Source organism: Megalobrama amblycephala, linkage group LG11 (genome assembly GCF_018812025.1).
Source record: "Megalobrama amblycephala isolate DHTTF-2021 linkage group LG11, ASM1881202v1, whole genome shotgun sequence".
Taxonomy (NCBI): domain Eukaryota; kingdom Metazoa; phylum Chordata; class Actinopteri; order Cypriniformes; family Xenocyprididae; genus Megalobrama; species Megalobrama amblycephala.
Genome location: NC_063054.1, coordinates 29309530 through 29333997, shown reverse-complemented (window position 1 = coordinate 29333997; position 24468 = coordinate 29309530). Strand labels below are relative to the sequence as shown.

The window sequence follows — 24468 nt, the reverse complement described above, 5'->3', positions numbered from 1 at the left end:
AATACACACACATACATGTATAATTTCTTAAATATAAGCATGTATGTATAAATATATAAATATATTTATATTTTCATATATTTAAATTATATATAAATGTAAATATTTGTATAGAAATATAAGATATTTTTCTTAAATATATACATGTATGTGTGTATATTTATATATACATGATAATTATACACAAAACAAACACGCATATATTACGTAAACACAGACTTTTATTTTGTACACGATAACCACGGTTATCATTGAACAGCCCTAAATGATTCATTATTTTCCCATGTATCCCTCTAAAGCTGCTTTGAAACAATCTGTATAGTATAAAGTGCTATAAAAATGAAGGTGACTTAACTTTACGACTATGTTCACCAAGGCTGCATTCATTTTATCAAAAACTGTGTAAACAGTAATATTGTGAAATATTATTACAATTCAAAATAAATGTTTTCCATTTTAATATATTTTAGAATATAATAATTTTTTCAGCATGATTACTTCAGACTTCAGTGTCACATGATCCTTCATAAATGCTCAAGAAACATTTCTTATTATCCATGTTGAAAACAGCTGTTCAAAAGAACAGCATTTATTTAAAATTTAAATATTTTGTAACAAAAATGGATGCAATTTACTGCATCTTTATATAATAAAAGTAATAATTTCTTTAAAAAAAACATTACTGGCCTTAAATTTTTGATCGGTATACAGGAAGTCAATATCCCAGAAAAAAAAATATTTTACTGAGTGTCCAGTTACTGATAAAAAAAGGAAAGCACATAATCACATCTTCTGGGCCCCCCAAAAATATCTCACTAAAAGCCCTGCGCAACCAATTTAGAAGCTCCTAAAAAAGGAGTGATGAGGGAATTATGTCGTTCTCACCACTGTGATTTACAGCCAGTCCAACTGCCAGATTAAAACTCTTTGTTGTGTGTTTCACATTACAGTTTATTTCCATCATTTTATCTTTTTTTTCCTGGGTCAAAAATGGTCTTCTGTGGTGGCGGACAAACACAGTCATCCACAAACACAGTACAAAGTACCCTAGCCATGTGAACTGCGAGCCCAGTACTGACAATAAATCCAAATAAATGCAGAAACAGTGTGTAATATTAGCTTATCCTATTTATTCATGAAATAAATAAAAAAATCACTGTCAGGACAGATCATAAAAAAGTGCTTAAAACTATTTTATATTTAAAAAACTGTAAATTTTTATGTAAAAAGTCACTAGGTGATTGATTTGAAAAGTTAGTATAAAATGAACAAAGTAACACATTACATAGAAAAGCGGCAGGTCTATCAACTCCAAGACTGTATGACAGACCATTTGACATACAGTATGTTTGTTTTGTTCTGTCCATTGCTTAAACTGCGCATTTATTTAAATCCGGTTGTCAATCCGGAAACTTTGCAATGTGTGGTTAGCAGCATGAAAAATTTATTCTACATACAGAAAGCGAGCAAAAATGCTGCCATTATAATCACTGAAGCTATCAATTACAACGCGAGGTGCACAAAGCTGCACTCTTGCAAAAACTCCCATTATAATCAATGAAGCTGTCTACGCTGTGCAATGAATCTCTTACTGCCGTTGTGTTCATGCTTTGTTGGTTATAATGAAAGGATTTGAGAACTCACGCTGAACAAAAACTCTGCAATTCTGGGCAGTGTTGAGCGGATTCTGACTAACTTAAACACATCTGATTGCCAATAATTGTGTTCATGCTCGCAACAGATATGTCTGTGATTGGCTACAAAGCTCACCGCTGCAAAAACACATTGTAAATAGACACCTTTGACGCTCTTCACAGAGCGCAAACACAAAAACTTATAGGAGCGTTTTAAAGCAGACGGATATCAGTGTGTACCAGTACTGCAGAACGGCACATCAAATGATAAAATAAATCTTTGGCGGGACAAAGATTAATTTTGGCGGCCTCCAAAATATTTTTATGCAGGAAAAAACCTTGACTAAAATTGATGCAGCCAACTGAACTGTCAAATCATCTCCAGTGTTAATTTCCTGTCTGTACTGTGAAGTGAATGGAAATACTTGTACGTAGCCTACGCACAGCCCCAAAGGAAAAGCACAGACACGGGCTACTCACCCTGCTCGCGCCGTTTGATCTGCTGGATCTGGTCCACGGTGCTCTTTAAGATGTGGCATTTGTCCGGCTTCACATTCAAGCTGGCAATGTCGCTCATGTTGGCCGATAGTAACTCAGCCAGTTCGTCAATGTAGCGGCATTCCAGCTCGCGCCGTCGCTTCTCCACACTACCATATATGCACACAAACATGAACAAAAAAAGAGAATTGTACAATTTTAGCACTCACTTGAAAGAACAAAGTCTAAAGCACTGTACTTTACAGTGTAAATGAAAACAATAAAATATTATTTATTATTCTATTTGGGGACAGTAGGATTTTTAAATAAATTAACACTTTTTTTCAGCAAGGATGTGTTAAATTGATCAAAAGTTACAAAAAATATAGGATATATTTCAAAATATATGTAAATATACCATATTTTAATATAGAATATTTTCTATACAATTAAAATGACTATTATAATAATTTATTTTTATTCAAAACACAAAACTTAGAGAGAGTCTAACAATCAGCTCTCCCTTCCTTTGCTGGCACATGACCAATCAATTGCACTTGAAGGAAAAAATAAATAAAAATAAACAAAAGAAAAAGCCAGCCTGCTGCTGGTCTATTTTATGATGTTTTTAAGACAAAGCCTTGAAGTGGTAAAGTTTGGCACAGAGACTGAGTGGGCATTCTGCAAGGACTTGGGGTCTGAATAATTCATGATGCTCAGAGAGCACTATGATCACAAACAGCCCCTGAACCCCATCTTTAGCGGGCTCAGCCTTCTGCCACCTGATAGAGGCAGAGGATTCTGCAGTTAAAAGGAAGAATGCTGGGCGAGAGGAGACTATAGGTGCACTCAAGGACAAACTGTGGGTGGCCTGGAACCAGAGCGAGGCTAAAACACACACTTTTACACAGACGTATCATTGTAGAGCTAATAAGGGTCGGGCCACATACAGTCCTTGCACTAGAAGGCATTCCTTAAAGGCTTATGCTGCACATGGGTTATCAAGCTGAGAAGAGACACAGAAAGAGAGAGAGGCTGAATAGGAGAGTGAAAGACAGATGGTCAGGGGCTATGGTGAAGTAATGTTAGATATCAATGGAATGCAAGGGCTTCAGATCTGAGCCCATTTGTCACCCAGTCAAAAACAAGAGTGCTATAATTGCGTGCACTGTGTTAAAAGCAACTGAAAAGATTTCACAAAAATGCACAGATTCTAAAGATGCCGAATAAGGGAGTTTCAGTGGCCACCAGTGTTTATTCTCAACTGGCTAATGCATACAGAGTATAGGACGTATAGGACAGCACAACTGCTTTCAACATTGATAATAATAAGAAACGTTTCTCAAGCACTAAATTAGCATATTGGAAGGATGTCTGTAGGATCATGTGACACTGATGACTGGAGTAATGATGCTGAAAATTCAGCTTTGCCAACACAGGAATAAGTTACATTTTAAAATATATTAAAACAGTTGTTTTAAATTATAATATTTCACAATATTACTGTTGAATAAATTTTTTTTTGAATAAATAAATGCAGCCTTGGTGAGCATACAAGACTTTTTTTCAAAAATATTGTTAGCCTCATAGCATAATTGCCTAAGTCATTTTTTGAAATATGATCTGGGCAATTATGCTATGAGGCTAACGATATTTAAAAAAATCTTGCCGACCCCAAAATTGAGCGGTAGTGTATATGTAAATTTTAAATACATTAAAGGTGCCCTAGATTCAAAAATTTAATTTACCTCGGCATAGTTAAATAACAAGAGTTCAGTACATGGAAATGACATACAGTGAGTCTCAAACCCCATTGTTTCCTCCTCCTTATATAAATCTAATTTGTTTAAACGACCTCCGAAGAACAGGCGAATCTCAACATAACACCGACTGTTACGTAACAGTCGGGGTCATTAATATGTACGCCCCCGATATTTGCATAATGCCAGCCCATGTTCAAGGGATTACACAAGCCAGTATTAATGTCTGGAGCTGCACACAGCCGAATCATCAGACTAGGTAAGCAAGAACAACAGCGAAAAATGGCAGATGGAGCAATAATAACTGACATAATTCATGATAGCATGATATTTTTACTGATATTTGTAAATTGTCTTTCTAAATGTTTCGTTAGCATGTTGCTAATGTACTGTTAAATGAAGTTAAAGTTACCATCGTTTCTTACTGTATTCACGGAGACAAGAGCCGTCGCTATTTTCATTTTTTAAACACTTGCAGTCTGTATAATGCATAAACACTACTTCATTCTTTATAAATCTCTCCAACAGTGTAGCATTAGCCGTTAGCCACGGAGGACAGCCTCAAATTCACTCAGAATAAAACATTAACATCCAAATAAATACTTTACTCACATAATTCGAAGCATGCATACAGTATGCATGACGAACATCTTGTAAAGATCCATTTGAGGGTTATATTAGCTGTGTGAACTTTGTAAATGTGCTGTAATATAGTCGACAGCTGGGGTGGCAGGGAGCACGCGATTTAAGGGGGCGGCGCAGAGTGTAAATCAGTGCATTGTTAATGATGCCCCAAAATAGGCAGTTAAAAAAATTTATTTAAAAAGAATCTATGGGGTATTTTGAGCTGAAACTTCACAGACACATTCAGGGGACACCCTAGACTTATATTACATCTTGTGAAAAAGCATTCTTGGGCACCTTTAAGACCCCAATATACTTCAAGCAGAATTGAAGAACGAACTGGTGTAACAATTTTGAGAAAAAAAAAAAAATCAGGCCAAAAGTTTGTTTTGTGTTAGTTTCGGCAGTTCGAAACGAACACAAAACTTTGAATACATAACTTATTGGATGTGGAAATCTCTGGTTAATTTCTTCTGTTCAGTAAAGAGGACCGAAATCCACGAGATTTCTGAGAAAGAGATGTTTAATACTGTAAAGCTGCTTGCTTTTAAACAATCTATATAAAGTCTTATATAAATAAACGTTATGTGACTTTACTGGAGTGCCAAATTGCAGAGCTTGTGCAAACATATCCACGTCACTATGTTTAGATGCTTTATTAACTACTGTTTTGTCACCGCTGTCATTTTACTTGTGTATTTATTTTGTTATTAAGAGGAAAGCAGTGTGGGCGGCGTCAGGATGTTCGCTAATAGTTTACCGCTGCTCATGTATACTTTTTTATCCCTAAGTGAAGAACAAAAAAGTTAATTTTCCCATAATTCCCATAAATTAAAAGGAGTCTTTTCAAATGAGCTGATTCAGATTCCCCCCCTACAATGACATCATCGTAAGGCGAAGCCCCACCCACAGCCGGTTCACCATTTCTGTATCCTCACTGTAGCAGCTAGAGTTGTACAATGTCTGTGCCAAAGAGGCTTTACAAATGTTCTTGTATTAAAGTGTTCTTGTATTAAGTGGAGTCTCCATAGTCCATAGACTCCCGCCATCCGAGTCACTGAGGACATTGTGGTTAAATTTCATTTTCGAAGGAAATGCCCCAAAGAAAATTGCTAAAGTCTTATAAGTTTGCGCTAATCTTTTTCCGCCAAACTGCTTCACAAACTAGGGTCTTTACAATGCTGGATTTTCAAAATGGTTGATTCTGAAAGATGGGTCAATGCTTCAGATCCAGACAAAGTAAGTATCACACGTCATATGTTGTGAGTCCTTCCAAACTGCCTTTCTGAAAGAGCTTGTTGGCACTCTGTATGGCTAATGTTGTTAAATCTACCATTGTCTCTGCATGTTTTCACTGATGCTGCCCTCACGTGCTATCACGTGAGGGCTGTGTGGCGCAGTTTGAAGTGTCTTGGCAAAAGGGGAGATTGAAACTTTGTTTATCAGTTTGAAGTGCCTTAACAGGTAGCAGTCCTGTCATGTGAGGAAGATCCATTTAGATCTGCTCTGATGAATAGATCCGTTTAGATCCACTCTGATGGACAACAACAACAAAAAAACTCCCTAAGACTTCCTAGCTCATCCATCCAGATAGCAAAATTCTGTTTTTACTGTTATTTCTATTCCTTATGTTCTATTTTTATTATTCCTCTTTATGTAAAGCACTTTGAATTACCATTGTGTATGACATGTGCTATACAAATAAAATTGCCTTGTCTTGCCTATCAGAATTATCATTTTCAGTTCGTGAGATTGTCCTGTATTGTTTTTGCCGGTATGGCAGAGCATGAGCTCTTGAAGCTCCGCCCTCTTCTTGAAAGGGGGCCGGGAGCACCAGCTCATTTTCATTTAAATCAAAACAAAAGTGTGCGTTATTGCTCACCCCCCAAAAGTGGCAATTTTAACATGCTATAAAAATGATCTGTGGGGTATTTTGAGCTAATACTTCACATATACACTTCACATATTTTACATTAGGGCTGGGCGATGTATCGAATGCTTTTGTCACGCGCATTACTTCAGTAAAGCCGGTTCCCTGATTACCGCTAAATCGCCATCACCTGCTTTCAAATGGAGGGGCATTTAATAGACAGAACCGTAGATCACTGATAAGCCACGCAATATCGCGTTCAATATCGACGGCGATACATATCGATATTGAACGCGATATTGCGTGGCTTATCAGTGATCTACGGTTCTGTCTATTAAATGCCCCTCCATTTGAAAGCAGGTGATGGCGATTTAGCGGTAATCAGGGAACCGGCTTTACTGAAGAAATGCACGTGACAAAAGCATTCGATACATTGCCCAGCCCTATTTTACATCTTGTAAAAAGGGACATAATTGCTCCCGTTTAATATATATCATATTTTCTATCAAATTTTAATTATATTAAAATAACTTGTACTTTATTATATATTTATATAATTCATACATTTATTTATTGAGTGCTTAGTCATATGGGGAATGAATAAATAAGAATAAATAAACAAACAAACAAACAAACATGCCTGGTTCATAACAAATCAAAATAACATGAATCATCTGCTTAGTAGAAAATGAATGCTCATTTCAATAGACAAATCTTAAAGGGACTAACAATCAGCTCTCCAGCGTGACCAATGGCTGCCGTACGTGTGCTAGGATGGAGGAAAGTGCTTATCTGTTTGAGGTTGTGCTGCTTCTGGGTGAGTGAGTGCATGTACATACGAATGACTTGCAAGTGTGAGCGCATGTTACCATGTGTGTGTGTGTGGGAGAAGACAGCAGAGAAAGTAGGTCAGAGGCTTGCCAAGGCTGTGCGCAGGCGCGCCACATACACAGGTCAGGGCGCTGTGTGGGGTTGCTGTAGAAACAGGCAGTTACATCAGCCCCACCAAGGCCCTATGGAAGAGTATCACTTAGCCAGAAAGACCAGTTCTCCTCCAACCAACCCTGAGACAAGGAAACCTTCAAAAAAAATATGCTGGCCAGCTATGTTACACCTAAAAACAACCCACTGTTGGACCTATATCATGCATCGCTCATGACAGATAAGAAGATGTTGTGTGCGAAGGGACTGGGGTTTGAATCCGGTCTGGGCAATGTCCTGATCACATTCACCATCCTTGCATGTCCTTTATGACATTGGCAAAAGCCAAAAAAAGTTTGACATAAAAATATATTCAAAATAACTTAAATTATTATTTTTTTCATATTATTATTAATTTATTTATTTTTTAAATATTGTATTTAAGGTTTTTAGGTTGTTAACAAACACCAAAAAAACTATTTTTTTTTTTTTTTTTTTACACTTTAAACAAGCACAATTGTTAAAATCTTTTCTCCTATTCAACATTTGCTGCACTTCCTCTGACACACCTTGACGGCATTGTCAGCAGCCTACTTGTATGTCATTGTATGACATAAATGCCATAATTGCTATGATCTTATAAAATACTGGTAATGTGAACTAAAGAAAGACTGAAAGATGATCTCATACTTCACCTGGGACCAGAGGTATCACATGGAGAGCCCTTCCTCTTCCGTGACTCTGGGGTGTTGGGGTCAAGGGCATTTTCCCCTGCAGCACTCATTTTGAGCATATGCACACCTGGAAAACAGGGTAGTAACATGTCAGCCGACAGAGTCAAGCCTGAAGGAACCAATCTACCAAATAACACAAAGCAAGGCAATAACGTTAAATCATCCAGTGGAGTAAACAAGAGAAAAAGTTAGTAATGGTAGTTGTCTTTATCTGATACCCATATGTCGTTGTATTTATCTGATTTGATAATATCACCTAGAACTACAAAATAATAATGGCACAAGAACGCCAAGTGCCACTTCGGACCAACAGGTTCTGGAAAAACAGCAAAAATTCAAGTCAGACCAGACTATGACGGGCAACATATCTCAACTGGATTGAGCGTAACAGTCAGATGACTCCATATCAGGCACAGTCTGAAGTGACAGCTCATTCCTGCTAGCAATACACATAATCAATGGCTCCTTGCAGGGGAATCGTAAATCTGCTGTGAAAGGGCTTGCTAATTGAAAGCCTTCTTTGATCTGTGGTGCTGTCCACCCAGCGCAACGTTCTAACTCTTGCTGTGTGAACTGTTAGAAGGAACAGCTGAAATTCCCATTCACGAGAATGCTGCACGCATATAACCACTATTATGTGAAAATGGGAAGAAATCACAGCCAAAGGCGGCAATTCTGAAAATGAAGACCTTAGGACTCTTATCTGCTGTTACATTTCTGCTCTAACGTCTGTACTATGGTTACTCTATTGTTCAGCATAGCAGTACTGCTAATATTGTTGGCTTGTGTTTTCCCTAATTTTTCAATGTCGCTTTGGATAAAAATAAATACAACAAAGAAATAGCCCTTTTAGAACCATTGCAATTTGACCACTACTTTCATAAAAAAAAGACTTCTCATTACTATAATGAAAATCAAGCCTTCTAAAGACAAAAGACCTTTTCACACATACATTCTTTACTGGTAAATTACTAGTAAATTACCGTTGCGTGAACAGGACATTTTTAAAAAACCACATGGCAATTTTCTGGTATAGGAAATTATATACTGAACATTACCAGTAAATTACCATTATGATGCTATGTGTGAACAAAGCATAAGATTACCAATGTGAACATGTACGAGGGCAGGACGGGCTGACTGCATTGGGCCAATCATTGACAGCTATCACCCTGTAGCCAAGAGCTAAGCAGGGTTGAGCCTGGTCAGTAAAACCTAGGTTGCCGCTGGAAGAGGTGTTAGTGAGGCCAGCGGGGGGGGCTCACCCTGTGATCTGTGTGGGTCCTAATGCCCCAGTACAGTGATGGGGACACTATACTGTCAAAAAGCACCATCCTTCAGATGAGATGTTAAACCAAGGTCCTGACTCTCTGTGGTCATAAAAAAATCTCAGGATGTCCTTAGAAAAAGTGTAGGGGTGTAACCCCGGCATCCTGGCCAAATTTCCCCATTGGCCACTGTCCATCCTAATCATCTCCATATATATACTGATTGCCTTCGTCACACCGTCTCCTCTCCTCCAATAAGCTGGTGTGTGGTGGGAGTTCTGGCGCAATATGGCTGCTGTCGCATCATCCAGGTGGATGCTGCACATTGGTGGTTTTTGAGGAGATTTTCCACTTCCATATGAAGTCCAAGCGCTTTGAGTACAGAGAAAAGTGCTACTGTATATAAATGTAACAAATTATTATTATTAAGATTAATCACTGAAACTGAAAATGCTTGCTTCCTCCAGCTGCTGCGCTGAATGTTACTAGGTGGAACTCCATGTTCAAGGCAGTGGAAAGACAAGGTTGAGGTGGCCATCAGAGTTCTCTGTACCGACTTAAAGGTTCCAGTGTTAGAATTATGTTATCATAATTGAATAATGGACCGTCCATGTGTTTTCCAACTCTTTTTTGGGCACTAACTGTATCCCAACTTCCACTTATCATTGGTCCATTTTAGTTACCAATTTAGTATTGTTGTTTTACATGTTTAATCCAGATGAACTTGCATTCCTCACAGAGTATGCTGCTACCATGAGCCCAGTCGCCCAGGCAACAAAGCAGAAAGCAGAAGCCCAGATGGGGTGGATACTTCCAATCAACCTGTTGACTATCAAACGTGACCAGGTCAAGTTGCCATTGAATTACTGCAAGCCTCTGGTGGATGCTTTACAGGTGGGAATAAAGAATCTTTTTGTTAACCTTGAGTTAGTCGCAGCTGCGATTCTTCTTCCAAAATTTAAAACAACTTGGACAAAGGATGATGCCACAATCAAAACATGTATGAGACAACATGAGGACAGTGAAAATTAAGTTAACATTTTGACTTTGTAATGTTGGCAAATTCACAAAATAATATTGATGCATTGATAGTACATGAAACCTCAAATTAGTAAACAAACAAACAAACTAGTAAAAAAACCTTAGGTTATGGGTCATGACATGACAGTTGTATTAATCTTACCTGGGAAGGATCACATGGACTTGTTGAAATCCTTCCCTGCTGTGTGCAAGCTGTCTGTGAAGCAGAGGACACCTCTACCTGCCTCAGCGGTCTGTGAAAGGCTATTCAGCATTGTAGGACTTGTCTTCAGTCCAAATGCACTCAAATGCACTCAAAATGTCTGTTTTAGCATTTGAAACTTGATTATTATGATTATTATTTTTTACTTTTACTCTTTAAAAGTGTACCATTAACATTTTGCCATAAAACTGAACACAAAGTTGATGCTGTTCTTTTTGCTCAAACTGTATAGTACAATATTAGTTATGCTATTAGGTTCTACTTATTAAAGGCGCTCTAAGGGATTTGACGTGTTTTTAGGCCCAAATTTTTTTTTGTCACATACCGCAAACATCTCCTCACTATGCGCTAGCTGCCTGTCCCCTGAACACACTGTAAAAAAAACGCGGCCTCTGTAGTCGCCACAAGCTCCGAAAACTGCAATAAAAACAAACTGGTGCAGCCTGGACCACTTAGCATAATAAACATGCTCCAGCCAATAACCGACAAGCAGCGTCAATACGCAAGCTACTTACATTTTAAATGCACGTTCATGACTGTTTCAGGAAGCACGGAGGGGAGGGCCAGGAGGAGTAGGAGGGAGCCTCTGTTTTGTTTGACAACACTTCGAACGTCAACAGGAAGTTACTCCGCTCAGAATCGCTTAGAGCGCCTTTAATAGTGATGCACTGATCATTGTTTCTCATGGCTAATCCAAGTACCGATTGCCACTTTTTTTTATTCAAGCTTATTTATGTTTTGTTTATTTGCTCTATAACAGGCCAAACTGTCCTTAAACAAAGAAAAATATCTGAAGCCATTTGAAATTAGAGGCAATCACTGAATTTAATAATGATCACAAACAAAGATGCTACACATATGTAGCATGAGCAGTTGTTTTTGATTTAAAGGTGCCATCGAATGTTTTTTTTACAAGATGTAATATAAGTCTAAGGTGTCCCCTGAATGTGTCTGAAGTTTCAGCTCAAAATACCCCCTAGATTTTTTTTAATACATTTTTATTTGGGGCATAATTAGAAATGCGCTGATTCAGGTTGCGGACCCTTTAAATCTCACGCTCTCTGCCCACGGAGCTCGTGCTTGCCTTAAACAGTGCATAAACAAAGTTTACAACTAATATAACCCTCAAAATGGATCTTTACAAAGTGTTCGTCATGCATACTGCATGCATGCGTCGGATTATGTGAGTATTGTATACTGTTATATTGTTTACATTTGATTCTGAATGAATTTGAGGCTGTGATCCGTGGCTAACGGCTAATGCTACACTGTTGGAGAGATTTATAAAGAATGAAGTTGTTTATGCATTATACAGACTGCAAGTGTTTAAAAATGAAAATAGCGACGGCTCTTGTCTCCGTGAATACAGTAAGAAACGATGGTAACTTTAACCACATTTAACAGTACATTAGCAACATGCTAACGAAACATTTAGAAAGACAATTTCCAAATATCACTAAAAATATCATGTTATCATGGATCATGTCAGTTATTATTGCTCCATCCGCCATTTTTCGCTGTTTTCCTTGCTTGCTTACCTAGTCTGATGATTCAGCTGTGCACATCCAGACGTTCTGCCCTTGTGTAATGCCTCGATCATGGGCTGGCATGTGCAAATATTGGGGGCGTACACCCCGACTGTTACGTAACAGTCGGTGTTATGTTAAGATTCGCCTGTTCTTCTGAGATCTTTTAAACAAATGAGATTTATATAAGAAGGAGGAAACAATGGAGTTTGAGACTCACTGTATGTCATTTCCATGTACTGAACTCTTGTTATTTGACTATGCCAAGATAAATTCAATTTTTAATTCTAGGGCACCTTTAAATTAGATTATACAATTTCAAGATTTAAAGCAAATAACAGAATTAGAGCTTGACCAATTGATCGGCCGGCCGATATATCGGGCCGATTTTTGGCATTTTTTAATTAATCGGCATCGGCCAATTGTGCTGCAAATTAGGCCGATTAATAGGCAGGCGCGATTGTCATTCCATTTTGAAGCTCTCAAGTCACTCACACATCCCCTGTTGTACAAGCGGATCGTCCTGCACACGGACGGGGTGCGCAAGCCTTTAACCAGCTGTAGTTTAGGCTACAGGTAGGCGCGGGTACCAAAACCTGGCAACGAGCCCAGCGGCTAAATTATTATACAAGCCTGCGTTGTATAAATAAACTGTGACGTTATCAATTCTTTTTCTGTGCATTACTGGAGAATTTCTCTCCCTCTAAGGCTGCGTGTGAGATGGAGCAACTCACACTCTGCAGCCATGCCTTGTTGACAAAAACGTGCATATTAACTTTCCTGATTAAATGTGTCTAAGGTTCCGATACATAGCCTCCACGACGTCATTGCTTGTGGCCAGTGCACTCTATGCAGTTATGAGCAGCAGGCTGTGTAAAATGGGTGAACTCTTAATTTTTGTTATCACTTAGATTATGGCTATTTGTCTTACAGTATAGAAGCATGCTTCAGAATAGTTTTGAGAAGGTGCTTAAAAAGTTGAGCCATGTATTATTATTACTATGAATTAGGCTACTACTAAATTTGACAGTCTAGATTTTTGATTACCTATTTTGTGTATTTAATATTTAACGTATAAATTATTTTTAGTGCACTGATTGGAGAGGCTTGTGTTGTTTAATAAATGTTTAATTTAAGCAATTTTCTGTATAACTTCTTATTACTTAACTGTTAGATTTTATGAGATGAAGGGGGAAAAAAATAAAATTGGCAAAACATATCGACCAAAAACAATCGGCATTATATATTGGCAATCGGCTGCCCTGATTTCTAAATATCGGCATCGGCCAGAGAAAAACCCATATCGGTCGACCTCTAAACAGAATGATTTGTGAAATTATGCCACATAAGACACCTGCACAAAACAAAAACAGCAGACGGGCTGAATTAAAAATCACTCTCTACAGTAGGTGGCGCTTATGGAACAGCAGCAGTTTCTTTGGGTACCGCTGTGCACAAAGCAGCGCTGCACTTATAAACAATACTTTATACAGAGGTAAGAGGAAACGAAAATGGCATCGAAACTTTTCTGAAGACTGTCAGTTCCCTTCAGAGATATAACCCCCCACCCCCAATTAAATTTTTTTTTTTCTTCTAGTGAGCTTGTTATGCATGGTACTGTCTGTCGCCAGCGTGTCCCATTTCTGGCCTGTGTTAACGTCCTGTTTACAGACTTCATAATATTTCCACACAAATGTCATTTAGGGAAATTATTGCATTGCAGTTTGTGTGCAAGTCCGAGATAAAGATCAGCCAAAATAAAACTAAAAACCGGTTGCTGATTGTGTTTTAAAGTAATTTTCTGGTAAGACATCTGTACTTTTACTCAAGTTTGGCTTTTAGGTACTTCATCCACCACTGGCAAAAGCTCCCTAAAAGAATCAGGTGTCCTCAGCTGCAGAACGTAACCATAGAAACAGGACACATTCAAGCTTCAAATAAAGGAATCCTGAAGCATATGCAGCATTTTGTGATAGTGACACATACAAGCATACATAACATTGCACTACATACCACTAAGGGTATTCAGAACCAACACATTGTTTACTTCTCTACAAACCTTAATAACAAATGACGACAGTTCCTGTAGCTACTAATATCGGATATACAACAATGTTAGGATAGAAAGCTTGTCATTCCTGCTCACAACGCACAACTGCAATACACAAGATGAAAAGGCCTGGCTTTGGCTGAACCCAGGTGAACAGAAGCACTTAAATGGCAAGACCACAATTGTGACAGCACAGATCCCACCAGATAAACAATGTCAACTTGTGATGTTCAATCAAATAAATGCCCCAAGTTAAAAGAAATGCAAGCTAAATAAGCATTAGATAGATAGATAGATAGATAGATAGATAGATAGATAGATAGATAGATAGATAGATAGATAGATAGATAGATAGATAGATAGATAGATAGATAGATAGATGGCTTAGCTCAAGTCTCTCGATACCTCAATGAACCTACAACCCTTTTGGTTATCAGCTCAGATGTAACACCACCCCATAATTTGGTGCCTCAACAGTATGATTTAAATTGCTCACCTCAAACAGCCAACTGAGACTGAACTCCAAAGTAATTCCTGCTCTATCAGTAATCTGAAGCTTTTTCAATCACTTCAGTTTGAAGAGGATCATTCGCCATATCTTATGTTCTTTTTCTCCACTCGGGGAGGCCGCCACCAAGACCAGAGCCTGGCTCCTCAGGCATAGTTCGCTTTGATCTGCAAGGCCTGAACAGGCTGCTATTGTGGGTCTGTTGAAAACCTCCAGCGGCCCCTAATCCCTGGCAGCTCCATTTCCAGAAAATTCACCTTAAACAGGCCCATTTAAAAATAAAAAAATAAATAATAAAAAAAAAATAAAAAAATAAATAAATAAAAAATAGCCTGGTTTTAAAATATAAACACCTGAACAGCCTTTTTAAGAAAAAGAGCCAGCAATTTTCTTGTATCACAAGCTTTAGCAATGACACATTTCAAAATGTCAATCACTGCTGAAGGATCCACTGAAAATAACACCTATACTTAAAAGATTGACAATCTATAACATTATAAATCCCTAATTCACACATTTGAGAATTCTTTAAGAAGGTTGAAAGGAAGTAAGGCCAGCTTCGAGTTTACTACCCCATATTTTGAGGCCCCTGAGATTTCACTTCATTGCTCTGGAGAATGTGAAACATGACCATGCATGTGAACGTGCAAAATTGTTCAGAAATTAGGCTAGATCCTAAAGAAAATCCACCAGGACATAATGACTCCCGTGCATGTGCGGCCCTTACTGTAATTATCAACAGCTTGCCCCAATGTGCTCAGTGTTCAGCCTAAGTGCTGGGTAAAACCAACCCACTGGTAATGAAGATACCCGTGTTTAGACTTGAGAATAACCAGGCGCACTACTCATGTTGCACAAGTTATCCACATCAGCTGAAGCTAACCTCAAAAGAAATGCATGTGTGACTTGTACAAAAATATTTGCAGAACCTTAGTCTTAGCCCTTGAACACGGGACACAGATATTTACCTTCAACTACCTGTTTTGGATGGTTTACAGCACATTATAATCAATGCATGTCTGTTCACATTAACATAATTTTACAGCTCTGCACTGTAGTTTTACATGTTTTACAACAAAAATATTTTGCATAAGGCACGTTTGTCTTTCAACTAAGAAGTTAGTCTTTCTCTTACCATCTGCTGCTTGCTGAAACTAGATAAGAAATATCTGGCAACGTGCAATTAGATTTTAAATTCCCCCACCAAACGCAGTGGTTATAATGCTTTAACTGCAAAGCTGTATGAAAGAACTTGATGAAACAGTCATAAATCTTGTCTATAGGTCAGCTTGATCCTGTTTATAAACTCTGAGTCATCAGTCTTTGGTTGAGAAAGTTTGCATGTAAGCTGATGCTTCTATCTTATATCTGCTAATAAGTTGTGGGGCTATTTAATGGAGCTATAATTACATCTCTGTGAAAGCAATGGATAAGAAAGGGCACACTGTATCTTTTTCTGCCAGGAGGCAAAAAAAAAAAAAAAAATTTTCAAGCACTGCCATCATGTGACTCTAATGTCTAAATAAACTTTCTTTTCATTCATACACATCCAACATCTTTGCATTTCCTGTTAGTAGAATCTAATGAGTATGATGAGACCCATTATCACAAGACTTTACCCAGATAAATTGATAAACTTGAAGGTCTATTGATTCAATACAAGCATATATGTACAAAACCCAAACACACATACACACACACCCTTGTGTGTGTCTCTCTCTCTCTCTCTCTCTCTCTCTTTACATCAAGGATGTGACTTTCCCTGGCACCAATTGGCTATCTGTGCTGGCTGGCTGCTGACCTGGTTGTGGAGGTCCTCTGTGAGTATGAAAACTTAGGATGCTGTCCTTGGGGGAAACCCACCGCCTGGCGCCCAGTCATCAGAAGTCTGAGTTTTGATGTCTCACTGCTTATACTTTTTGTAAGCATACATGAATGCGTAAGGTAAATATGCATGAGGTGCTTCAGGGCCCCTTCTTGAGCAATCATCAGACTCAATCATAAAGGCATACAGCTTGTCACTGCAGATGCTATGCAAAATTACCCAGTTCCAGCCTGACAACACCATTATCACATCTTGTATTTATGAGTGAATTTCAGACATCTCAGCCTTGATGAAGAATCAACAACACTAAAATAAGCAATAAATCTGGGGTTAGTGTTTGATGATGACCAGTTAAACTTCATGACTAGTCCTGCAGATGTTTTACAACATCAGAAAACAGACCCCAAGTGTCTAGGTATGCTGCAAAGCTCTTAGTCTTCAGTTTACTCCAATGCAATGGTTCTCAACCTCTTTGACTCCAAGGCCCTCCACTGATCAAAACAATATTCAGAGGTCCCTTCCCTCTTTTATTTACAGCAATTAGAAGTGTTAAAAAAATATGTAACACTTTACAATAAGGTTTCATTTGTTAACATTAGTTAACGCAATAACATGAATTTACAGCATTTCTAACCCTTTGTTAATGTAAGTTAATAAAAATGTTCATGTTGGTTCACAGTGCATTAATTAATATTAACAAATACAACTTTTGATCTTAATAAAGCATTAGTAAAGGTTGGTAAGTTAACATTTACTAAGATTAATAAATGCTTTAGAATTAGTGTTCACTATTTGTTAAGTAAGCAATAAGGTACGAGAGGCTGTGCTGTATCATGAATAAGTCACGGCTGAAGGACGTTGTTAAGCACGACGAAGCAGAGTAGCGAAGTAGGATGTTTTACAACAACAACAAAAAAAAAATCATTAGCGAAGACTTTTATATTGAAAAGACTGAATTGTTGTGAACACTGAACAAGACCTAACTGACAAATGCTTTGACCAGAGCTGTCAGTCACGGGAAAACACATTAAATGTTAAAAGGACAAGATAATACATGGACATTTAAACAGATTTTTTTATTATGAACATAGGACTGACCTGAAGGAAAATGCTAAATCTGAATGCAGGTAATACACTCACTCAATCAATCTCTTTCTCACAATACTCTTCTACATAATACAGTAAGCTTCAATGAACAATATCAATAGGTTGTTTGCACATGACGTCACAGCAGCAGCGCGAATGAGTTTGGAGGGCAAGGAGTGTATTTTCTATATAGGAATCCTATCAAAAACTCAAAATTCGTATGTTTTGCGTCGTTTATAGTTGCTCAAATCGATAAAATCGAGAACCCAGAAGGTGTTTATATCATTTACATAACTTATACTGTTTTTTATAACTTATATCGTTTTTTAACTTTAAAAGTTGTTGCCTTTAATAGCGTTTTGCGTCTGCTGATACTGAAATGAATATGGATAACGTTACCTGCTTACCTTAATTGTTTTTGACTTGGTTAAATATCCACATTCTTCATGGTATTGTTTGCAGGGAAGAGAAGCTATTTTATCCCACTGAATGGTAATTTGGTGTTTTCACTTCAGTTTTGTAGTATTCCGTTCACAACGGTGATCTGGTTACCATGAGAACAGTGTTACGTGCTGCTGCTTCATCTATGTAATTATTTTATTGAGTGAGAGGGAGTGGGTTAAATCAGTGACATTATTAGATTTGATATACGGCGTCTTTCCGTCACCTCCTCAACCTGCTTCCCAGTGTGTTTTTACACGTATAAAAGGCAGTGTAAAAATTGTATTTCACTTTCCAGTTTTTTTCTTTGAACGATGATGTGAGCTCGTTGCAATTCTCGATTCAGCATAAATGACCTACAATGGCGACATTTTTCACAATCGCGACAGAAAATCAAAAATACTGCCCTAACTTCACTAGTAGAAAGGCAGCGCGATAAACAAACCCGGACTGGAACTGAACGCGGCGTGACGGCAGCTTTACATTCTCTAAATCTACCTCCTCGACGGCAGGAAGGTCTTTAAATTCATTGGGAAAGTCACTCATCTTCATAACATAAATATCATGTCCAACATATGTTGTGATTTTCTGTTTATACCTTTCTAAACCAACACAGAAAGGACTTTTCTCCATCTCTTCCATTCTAATTTTCACTGCTTGCCCTCCACCGGTATTTCGTGCGTCACCAGAACCACGTGATTGCAAACAACCTATTGAGAACATACAGTTTACGTTGCTAAGAGTGGTTGCTATGGGTGTTGTGTAGTGATACACAGAACCGTTGGGTGAAGCGGTCATAGCCGTGCTTTATCGTGAATAAAACACAGCTATTGACCAATCAAAATCAAGGACAGGAACTAACCGTTTTATAACGTTAACTGATGTTAACAAATGAAACCTTATTGTAAAGTGTTACCAAAAATTAAATATAACATGGCTTTTTATATATACATTTATAAAATATTTCTAAGCACTTTGTTATATGATCTGTCCTGACAGTGATTATTTTTTATTTCATGAATGAATAGGATAAGTTAATATTACAAACCATTTCTTTTCATTTCTTATGGATTTATTGTCAGTACTGGGCTCGCAGTTCACATGGGTATAGTATTTTGTGGGTGGATGACCATATTCATCCGCCACCACCGAAGACCATTTTTGACTGAGGATAAACCCTGAAAAGCGAACTATTTAACCCTAATTTGACATAAATCTTATCCTATTTAACACTGATGAAATATCCTAAAGAACACAATGTGAAGAACACTTCAAAGTAAAGAGAAATAACTGTAGGATGTCACCCTTTCTACTAGTACAAAAACAACAATCCTCACAATCATCCTCACTACATCCACAGCAACATATTAAAATGTAAACATTTTCATCCGTGCTCACTTTGGTCACTCACACTCCATATTAAAATGTGTAAATTCTCCTCACACTTCCTTGAGCAGACAAACAAACTATGAAAGCCCTGGGAGGCCTGCAGTCCCCTCACATGCTCGGCACACACACACTCTCCCACGCGTATGTGCACGCACGCACACACAGTATGCTTAAAAGGTAAACAACCTGCTTATGGGAGAAAAAACAGTGGGAGGGATTTTCCTTTTGCTCTCTCTTTTTCTCACTCACTCACGCACCTGAGGCAGGGCTCAGCTGTCACCTATGAAGTTGGCCAACTCATCCTGTCCGGTCAGAGAACGGTCCACGAAAGTTGCGCTAACCCCTCTGTCAGCATGAACTATGGCCGCGTGTCTCGCCATTTCCCAGGATACAGGGCTCCTTCTCGTCGAGAGCTACACTAATCACCTCGCGCGCAGACAGAACAGCAACGTATGTCACTGAGGGAGAGGGACAGACCACCATGCACTGAAGTAGAGGGGATGAAAAGTACTATTTACACACTCTTATCAGCACTCACGCCAGGCGAAAAGAGAAAAAGTCTCTCATAAAAGTGAGCTAATGAGGCACAGTTCAACAGGAGAGGGGAGAGGCCCTCATAGAGGAGGCCAGCAGCAGAGTGAGGAAGTTTCAAAACGGACAAATCCCATGCCTGACTGCACACACCCGTCCCCCTCCGCCTGTCAATGGTTTGCTCCATGAGAAGCCGTGGAGTCACTGTTGCTGTCTACCTCCCCATAGCAATACAGGAGAGAGAAAATGTATACAGCTCTGCCTGAAAATCTGAACGCAGTGTGAGGCTGAAGCAACAGTCGTGACTCATTCTTTGAAGATGTGCCAGTATTTTTTAAAGATTCGTGAGCTTCCAACAGAAGAAATATAATCAAAGTTATTTGTAAAAATCGGACACGATTCAAGGCATACGCAAATTGTGAAAAACTACATTTTTAAAATCTATTAGTCAAGACGTTGTCTGAAAACAGTGAATATATAGGACCTATGGGGTGGGAGCATATTGTTTGACACATTCATTGTTTATGCCTTGATTCAGGATGTTTACTTTAACCCTATAAAGCCTACTCTATCATATTTGATACACACATTTCTAAGGCATCTAAAATTTAAGGCTGCCCCCAACTAAAGATTTTTCTAGTCAACTATTAGTCGTTCTTTTAAATTAGTCGACATATTGCAAAAATATATACTAAAATACATAAATATACACTGAGGAGAATACTAAACCATTAAAGCTGCAAGCAGCGATAAAAGGGCCCTCGCACCGGGGCCACCGCCATCCGGTGGCCTTAGGGAAAACAGTGAATAGTGGGCGACATGCATGTAAGCAAGTACAAACAGGAGAGATATCCCAGTCATTTGGATGTGCCACACTTCCTGCTGCCAACAGGTGGCGCTTTGACTATAACTGAATATTACCATGTAGATGTCGTCAGGCCAGGACTATTATCAAACATGTAAAGTTTGGAGCAGATCGGACATTTTATGCCAGAGTTACAACAACTTCCTGTTTTGCGGTGTTAATCGCATACATTAGCGCTTAGCCAAGTGTTGCATGATTTAACGTGTTTCTAGCATGTTTAATACTTCCTGGCATATTTAAATGTGTTTCTGGGAGTGAATTACAGTGTAAAGAATGCCATTTCCTGTTCCCAGCAGGTGGCGCTATGACTAACTGAATATTGGCATGTAGATGTCTTCAGGCCAGGACTCTTTTCACACAAGGGCAGATCGAACATTGTATGCCTGAGTTACAACAACTTCCTCTTTCATGGCAAAACATCAAACTTTGTCAGGCCGCCACGGACACGCCCTTCAGCGAAAACTCAAGATCTTTGCAATTTAGCATCGCTTAGGCCTTAAGATTAGACTGACCAAATATAATGTTGATCTGATTAAAGCTCTAAGAGGATTTCGTTAAAGTACAACGTCTGGAAATGGCAAAGAAATTTTGCAGAGAAAATGCTAAATATCTCACTTCCTGTTGGATTTTCAGATTGTGCAGCCACAATGTAGTGTTTTGTAGGTGTTGGGCTGTTAGATGTGTCTACCGAATTTCATACTTGTACGTGAAACGTAGCGCGAATGGCACTTAATTGAAATTTTGTAGGTGACGATATCCAGCCATTTTGCCATATCTAATTCTGAAACCCATATCAGATGTAAATTTTTTACCACTTCTGACGCATGTGCAAAGTTTCATGAGTTTTTGAGCACGTTTAGGCCTTCAAAAATGCGATTCATTTGGGAGAAGAACAATTGACCGAACAATTCCAATAGGGTCCTCACACCATCGGTGCTAAAGAGCATTTAACATATTGGCAAAATATAGCCTATATATATTATTCTAAGGCATCAAAAATGTAGAGCTGCCCCGTCGACTATTAGTCGTTATTTTAAACCATTATTCGATATTTTGCACATTTATATTAATTTAATTACTTAAATATATACTGAGGAGAATACTAAACCATAATGAACGTTTAATATATATATATATATAGGCGAAATATAGCCTATTCCGAGCACACGCAAAGCACCGGCTAATGTAATGATTATGAAAGTGTTGGGGGAAAAAAAATCGACATTTTAATTATTTATTAAAAAACGAGTGTTTTCTGAGTCAGTGTCGGCTGCAAAGATGAAGCTGGTGATGCTGCCTCGACCTCACCGCAGTATAGTGAGCATGCCAGTAGAGAGAAATGCACCTTTCATACGCTTTCTATAGATATATTTCTCATTATACGATGAGATTCGGTTCATTTTTGTGACGCACTCTAGTTCGCAGAGACCAAGATGGTAGAAAGCACATCCAGATTGTTTTCTTTATTTTACAAAGGCTCAACGTTTTCTTGTTACTGTGAGTTTCCACAAATAAAAGCAGGTTCAAATGATGTCTTATCTGTATGACCAACAATGACAGAGAATTTTAAGTTGTTTCTGCTGTTATCAGGAAAAAATGCAAGTGATCATGCGGTTGCCTCCATGTCTTGCAGTAAACGCTCTAATACTTCAGCTTCCACACTCCGCACGAACACTTCACTGTCAGCAATAAAGGTACGTTGCTTGTCACTGGGGCAGTATCCTAAGATACAAAAGTGAAAAGTTACATCTTTGTTCCTTACTTACCCCTAAATGGTGCATATTAGTATTTTAAAAGTGCATATCTGTACCTTAAACATACATATATTAGTGCCTTTTTACCTTTGTACCTCAGGGTACTGCCCCGGCACCGTACCTTTTTTTGTGACAGTGTTAGATGTGCGCCTAATAAAAGCGCAAATTTATCTAGGTTAACGTTAGAACATGCTACTACTTACATGCTTCAAATGATAAGCCATATTCGAAGTCGATGGATGATAGGCGAACGTTTCGATTTCCTGCCCAACATATTGTAATTACCATAAGGACCCGCTGTGAAATCTTTACTGATTTAAAGAAAGCTACAGTATCTAGCGACAGTAAGCCTAAATGACATAACTATAAAGAGAGAGAATCTGGACAGCTCTAAATTACAGTATTAGCTTCAGTAGCATTGAAAACATATCTGGCTTCAAATGAGGTCAGTCCATTCTTATGCAGTTTGAGAAATAAAGAATCAATGTTTATCATTTTATAACTGAATATACTTTGATAAAGATAATAACACTACTATGGAAATCTACCTCTGTGAACATATTCTGCTACAAAGGTCATGCACACAAATAAACACCACTATTTAAATACAAAGTTGCATGCTTCTGTTTTATCAGAATATGGAAAACCACTGCGCTACATCACTCCACAGTCTCCATAGCTTCTCTTTTCTATTCAGTGTAATTTCACTCTTGAGCATGCCCTTTTTCTTCCTGTAGCCTCCATAGTACTTTTTCACCTCCTATGACCCTGTGCTGCAGTCTAGCCAAAGAACCACCATTTAATTGAATACAAATGAAATACTGAATATTAATCATGAAAATAGAACATAATGTTTTTTTTTTTTTTTTTTGTTCTGAGCCTCATCAGCATTAAAATACACAAACCTTACTGCATAACACTGTACTGTGTGTTGACATCAGAAAAAGATCACAGGTTCCATAACACAAAACACATGTCAAACAAAACCCGATAATTATGGGGAAAATTGTTGGGAGAGTACAACTTAAGTATGCGGAAGCAGTTAAAAGAAGTCTGACGACTACAGCTTAGAAAGCAGGTGTCAGAGCACCATACATCCAGCACAAATAAACCATCAAACAAGCTAAACAAACTGCCTTTTTTTTCCAAACTGAACTGAGAAGCCATTAGTGTCTTTGACTAATTCATGCAAGTCAGTGATTACCCTCATATTAAGAGGGAGGTCCATCAATTCAGCTGGTTTCCAAGCAACTCAGTGATTAGCATGAGCATTTTTCCATACATTAAATGGAGCAAATTACATTTATTCATGGGTTTTTGCATTTGATTACAGCTTGTGTAATATTCACTCAAAAAAATGAACTTTCACTGTTGTTAGTTTTACTCAAACCATCCTTGTTCACATTACTTAAAAACTCATGTATCTACATGAACTTAATTTAACTGAGTTGTTTCTAAGTGTTTGTCCAGTCAACTTAACATTGCTGAGTGAAATGCACAAATTAATGTTGACATAACTAACTGAGGCAGTGGATCCGTAGTTCCCAGCATGCTTTGCAAAGGACTGCATTAGGAGAGTAAATTTAGGGATTAAAGTGTTATTTGATGTGTTTTTCATTATAACAGGATGTATGTTGTTAGTTTATGTTCGTGTTTAATGTTCAGTTATGTTGGACATTTAAAGGAGTTTCTGTAAAAAAAAATTTTTTTAACTTTGCGGTTACCATTATGCAGAAGAGCGTCACCTCTGTTTAGGCTGTGAGCACTCATATATGCATGTATAAGATGAAATTCCTGCTCTCAATTCAATTGAGTTTGTTCAATGAGTCATGTGAGTGCATTGTGTAGAGCAAATAGTTAATTTAATAAGGTAAATTAAGTCTATAAATGTGGTCACCTTACATAATAAACATAACATTATTAAGTAACTGCACATATAAATATTATGTAACAGTGACAAAT

At 38.0% G+C, this 24468-nt stretch overlaps 1 protein-coding gene across 3 annotated transcripts in view; it reads right to left on the bottom strand.

Annotated features, from left to right (window-relative positions):
* The window catches only part of ncoa1 (nuclear receptor coactivator 1), a 69700-nt gene that overhangs the window by 26780 nt on the left and 18452 nt on the right, over window positions 1-24468 (bottom strand). For 2 of the 3 annotated variants that reach the window (XM_048207312.1, XM_048207314.1), the window contains exons 4-5: window positions 7982-8087; window positions 2115-2281 (exon numbers count right to left, since the gene is read on the bottom strand). In XM_048207312.1, the coding sequence (XP_048063269.1) occupies window positions 2115-2281; window positions 7982-8079 (265 nt within the window). In that variant the 5' untranslated portion in view covers window positions 8080-8087. Of the gene's footprint in view, window positions 1-2114; window positions 2282-7981; window positions 8088-19613; window positions 20807-24468 lie in introns of those variants that run through there. The other variant, XM_048207313.1, reaches the window with a different exon arrangement.